Source organism: Rhagoletis pomonella, unplaced genomic scaffold, assembly GCF_013731165.1.
Source record: "Rhagoletis pomonella isolate Grant_MI unplaced genomic scaffold, Rhpom_1.0 Rhpom_scaffold_00118, whole genome shotgun sequence".
Taxonomy (NCBI): Eukaryota; Metazoa; Arthropoda; class Insecta; order Diptera; family Tephritidae; genus Rhagoletis; species Rhagoletis pomonella.
Window position 1 is genome coordinate 164193 of NW_023458672.1, and position 5602 is coordinate 169794.

Sequence of the window (5602 nt, forward strand, 5' to 3'; positions counted from 1 at the left end):
TACCCTTCTTTTTTTGTTTTTTTGGTACTTTTCGCAGTTAATTGTCAAAAATCGACGTCATGAATCGACGTAAAGGACGAGTTACAAAGTGCCCTTTACAAAAATATATAATTTGTGCAGATTGCGCTCCATAGCATCTAGATTTCTAATCGAGCCCTCCCCCTAGACTTTGTAGTTTACCTTGTATGTAGGTATACAATCTTCGATTATTACCGCAGCGACCACAAAAATGCAATTGCCAATATAGCAACTCAGTTGCCAGCTTGCAGTTGCCATCTGTAAAACCATTTCAGCCAGTGGCCACCCAACTGAAGTTCGGTTGCCATAAGCCTTAATAATAATAAATAAATTAATTATTTCGAAATACACCACACAAGCGGTTTGACAAACCAAGCGAAATTTCCCTTTGCTTCAAGCCATTTGTGCTGTGTATGGGGGTGTTTGAAGGTTTGACAAACCGCTTGAGGGAAATTTGAGCAAAAATCAAAATTTTTTGATTTTCTGGCCGCCATGTTGATGTTTGATCAAACCGCTTGCGTTGTGTATAGCAAAATCGCCTCATTCGCAACGAAATTTTCATCGAGTGAGGACGTAGAAGAGAAAAAATGGAAGACGACCAAACATTTTTATTAGAGTTTATTGAACTTTATAAATCTTTACCATCCCTATGGAAGGTAAAATCCAAAGATTATAGCAATAGGGTAGTCAAAAATAGGGATTACGAAATTTTAGCTGAGAAGTTAAAAGAAAAATATACTGAGGCTACAAAACAAATGGTGATTAAAAAGATCAATGTGTTGCGCACTTCGTACCGGCGTGAAATGAGGAAAAAGAAAGCTAGTCTCAAATCGGGTGCTGGTGCGGACGAGGAATATGTGCCAGTACTGTGGTACTTTGATTATCTAACTTTTCTCGAAGACCAGGAAGAATATATTATGGGAAGGAGTACAGTTGAAGATACCGAATGTGAAGTAAGAAAACATAAATAAAATATTGTGTTTATTGCATTTTTTATTATTCATTTTGCTTATCTTAAAACATTATTTTGCCACGGTACTGACCCAGTTGTGTTAAAATATGTGCAAAAATTTTCCCTAATTTGTTTTGCATTTCGGGATGCATTTCTAGAAGTTGAAGCTTGAAGGTTTTGAAGATTTGGACCACTGTGCCAATCTGCATATTCGATAATGCCCATTTCCACTTGCTCCGTATCCAAACCACCTTCGAAATAAGTTCGCTCATTTTGCTTCCTCAAAAAGTTATGCAAATAGCAACAAGCTAGCACAATAGTAGTGGTTTTTTCTGGTGACATATTTATAGTTTGTAACAAGATCCTAAATCTGGATGCCAAAATGCCGAAAGCATTTTCAACAATCCTTCGTGCTCGGGAAAGCCTGTAGTTGAAGATAATCTCCTCTGTTTTGAGAGTGTTGTGACTAAATGGTTTTAAAATATTTTCCGATAGCGGAAAAGCATCGTCAGCTACAAACACAAACGGCATTCTTTCACCACATCCCGGAAGAGCCTCTGGGCTCGGAATTTTTAAAGTGTTTGCTGCTAGTTTTGAAAAAAACTTTGTTTCGCGAAATACGCCTCCATCAGATGCTCTGCCATTTTTGCCAACGTCAACCATTAAAAACTCATAGTTGGCATTGACCACTGCCATCAGCACTATGGAAAATGTTTTTTTGTAATTATAGTAAAAAGATCCAGATCCAGGTGGCTGACGAATATTAATATGCTTCCCATCTATAGCGCCTATACAGTTCGGAAAGTTCCAAAGGTTATAAAAATCCGAAACTTCTCTTCTCCACTCATTTTGTGTTTGTGGGAGCTGAAATAATATGTAAAAATATATAGGTATATGTCAAAAAGGTAATTTCTGTATTTTTTTATTTCAGGGGTCTGATGCTCAACCAAGAAAAAGAAAGGCGTGCCAGGAAGACAATTTAATAAGATTGGCTTGTGAAACACTTAGTACTAGCAGCAGTCAGCCAAAAGAAGAGGATAACTTGGCGAGATCTTGGGCCACACAGTACAATGAAATGAACGACAGTCAAAAAGTAATTGCTCGCAAAATAATTTCGGATGTACTTTTTCATGGTTGTCTAGGGAACCTTCAAGTCGGTCACACTGTGAAAATACAGAATATTTTTAATACTCAAAACGTGTCAGAATATAATAACCTACCGGAGCACTTTTCGGAAAGAAGCGCTTTACAAAATCCTGCACATTTAAGCAGTAGGACTTCTACATGCACTCCCTTAAGTAGTGCTGCTTCCACTAGTAGTTACAGAGTCCCCACTCCCTTAAGTAGTGGTGGTTCCACTAGTAGTTACAGGGTCGGAATTCCCATAAGTAGTGGGGATTTCACAAACAACAACAGAGTGTCAACTCCAAAAAAAGCAGAAATTATATACTTTATGAAAAATGAAAATGCGGAAGACCAAATGAATGCTACATACGTTGAAGAGGATGACTGTTCAACGAGCTGTTATGAAGAAAACAGTATTCAAAACTATTTTTGAAATTTCGGCAGTGATGAATAGAATTCCATAAACATACCTTTTAAATAAAGAATAATTCTAATTTATTTTTCTTAATTTAAAGAATAATGTTTAAGTTACCAATAAACTAAACTTTTTATTACCCTTATAAAATTCTTAAGTTCACTTATTAATGCTTCACAAGTTTCGTTGACGATTCGACCAATTGTTTGGGGCGCTATTGCTGATAAAAATTTTAAATCCTCGAAGCTATTGCCGCTTGCCAAGTACCTTAATGTCAAGGCGAGTCGGTGATGGGCGGGGATCGCATCTCTCATCATGGTATTTTGTTTTGTAATCAAATGCGCAATTTTTCCAAGCAATAAGTCAAAAGTGGGCTTAGTCATCCGAACATAATTTTTTAAATCACTTTCGGATGTATATTCTAATTCTTTTAGAAGCTCTGTTTGCCCTAGAATAGGTCGTTTTAAATACCAGTCCTTACTCCAAATTCTTTGTCTTTGTTTGCGTGCTTTCCTTCGCTTAATAGCAATAGCGAGCAAAATTGCCGCTACACATTTCCTATCCGTACTCATTGTGAACCGGAAGTAAACTAAAATTCTCGCTTGAACAAGTCATGTTTGTATGGTGTATGGCGAAATGAAAAAAGTAGGTTTGAAGTAGGTTTGACAAGCCGCTTGTATGGTGTATTCTGTATTAGTAGGCTCAGCTCGATGTTCTGGTCACATACGTACATAAGTACACATTTTCATGAGTCTATCTCTTCTTATTCTGGTACTTACAAATATCGGACCAAGTTATAATACCATTTCATGCTCATGAAAGGTATAGATTTCAGATTTCAAATCGGTGAAGTAGGTAACAAAATATAAATTTAAACATTTTCTTAACTTCTTCCCAGCGTATCTATTAAAATGTCATTTTCAAAAATTTCATGCATTGCTAAGCCATGTCATTCCATCTCAAACATACTGTTATAGCATGACATTGCTTCTTAGCTCAGCTGTTGTTTGCTGTTGTGTTTCTTTCTTCCTTTCTTTGTTTTAATACGGTTTAATCCTGCCTTGTATGAAAATGTATATAGCAGGGGTGGGCAAGGCAGAAGCCGAAAAGAGCCACATCTAAGTTCTAAATGCTGCAAAGAGCCAAAAAAAATAACAAGAAAAACAAAAATTTTATTTTTAAATTAAATTATCATAGTTGCCAACTTGGTGCTTTAAGCACTAGATTTTGTGCTTTTTGAAAACTAAAACGCCAAAAAAAATATTTACTGCCTAGTGCCTTTTTTAGTGCTTTTTTCTGAACTAAAATTACTTCGAGATAGTTAAAACCTGAAATAATTTGGAATATTTAAGGCTGTGGCAGCACTGAATTTACAAGAATCTTCAAATTTAAATGTACTAAAATACAACCATGATTGATAATAAGCTGAAGTTGCAAACCCAACTTGTTAAATTCTATTCGCGATGAAAATGCTAGTACGCAATTAAGTTAAGTATTTGTTTTTTTCTTTACTAATTATTTGTACAAATTTTGTTTTTTTTTTTACCACCTGAGTAAAACACATCGTTTCTTGGTGCTGAATCCAAATCTGGCCTCACAATTGCTCTAGCTTTAGAATTTTGAGATATCCTAACCTCAAAGTGTCAAAAACACGGTTCTTAGCGACATTTGAGGTTATAAAATGAAAACATCAAATAATTTGCTCATTTCTTATTAGGGCATCATTTTCGTTTGATGCGATTCGATTTTCTTTCTCGAGATATACCAGTTTTAATGTGCAGTACTTCGGTACTATGTTATGAAAAAATTATCCCTTGATTCAAAAAAAATTGGTGCTTTTAGTGTGGTAAAACGCTTTTTCCAAGTTTTTCGTGCTTTTCGCAAATCAAAAGATGGTAACACTGAAAATTATTATTAGAAATGAAAAACATGAATTTTATTATAATCCTATTGTACGTAAGATAGATATAAAAGAAAATTCAAAAGATTCCTTTGGCGAGATTTTCAAAATCTGGTTTTAGGTCAGTTAAGGCCGTTCGTAACAATTCTGTTAAATGTTGGATAGTCAATAGGTATGTTCGTTTAAAGTCCCCAGTAAAAAATGTCCGGCGAAATGTCATCTGTTATCTCACAAGAGAAAAATATCCAAAATAGTACGCGAACAGAAAGTTTGCAGAAACTTGCAAATTAGACGAACAGCTGATAGAAATATTGTTTACATTCAAAAAAATTTAAAACGTAAGAAAACAAATCTCGAAGTCTTATCCTGACACAGTTCACTGACTAAACGAATAATTACTTACTTCTTGTAAGTTTAATTGGTCGCATTTTACTATTTTAGCTTCCAAACCATCGAATTCGATTTAGGGATTTGCGTAAATTCCAACCAGCAGTTTTTGATCAGCTGTTTTCTTGTAGGTAGGGACACGAATTTCGATACGATACGATACCATATCGATACTTTTGGCATTCGATACCGATATTTTCTACTCGATAGTTTTAAAACGATATTTTTTGGAATCGAGTACCAGAACCCTAGTATCGTATCGAATGTCATAAACTCACATTCCAACACTGAGGGAAGAAAATTTTAGAATTAAAATATAACGTGCTAAATTGAAAAAAATACGCATATGAAAGAGCACCAACCCAACTCGTTTTAATTTTGAGTATATACGTTATAAAATATGTGGTTGTGAAGTGCACAGATGCTTTTTCGTAATTAAGAAGAAAAAAAATTATTTTTATGTTCCGTCTGATGGGAATTGAACCCGGACCCTCTTGGCCGCAACTAATTGTATCAAGCGTCTTTGCACACTCAGCTGCAGCCATACATGTAAAGGTGTTTTCAAATGTTGAGTTTGAATCAACATCACAGCGCGCGATTAGTGCATTATCCTTGAAGGAAAGATTGGTCCAATCGCTCGAAAAATACACAATGTACACTACGTACATATAATGGAAATATTCAATTCTAATACTCCCGTACTAAAATGAAGCATTTTTCACTACACGGATGGCGTTTTGCACGTCTCGGATGCTTTTTGATATGTAATTAAGAAGGTATATGTATACAAAGCATGCACAGCGCG

General features: G+C 35.3%; 1 protein-coding gene across 1 annotated transcript; it reads right to left on the reverse strand.

Annotated features, from left to right (window-relative positions):
• Positions 1 to 1003: 1003 nt before the first annotated feature.
• LOC118750042 lies at positions 1004 to 4868 on the reverse strand. Its single transcript, XM_036484774.1, has 2 exons — positions 4814 to 4868; positions 1004 to 1834 (listed from the first exon to the last, which is right to left on the reverse strand). Exon 2 carries the CDS (start codon positions 1664 to 1666, stop codon positions 1028 to 1030), a length of 639 nt encoding a protein of 212 aa, XP_036340667.1. The 5' UTR covers positions 1667 to 1834; positions 4814 to 4868; the 3' UTR covers positions 1004 to 1027.
• Between the last annotated feature and the right edge of the window lie 734 nt (positions 4869 to 5602).

Excerpts from the sequence above, each read along its gene's own strand:
- LOC118750042 (XM_036484774.1), bottom strand. The coding sequence starts at position 1,666 with ATGGCAGTGGTCAATGCCAACTATGAGTTTTTAATGGTTGACGTTGGC.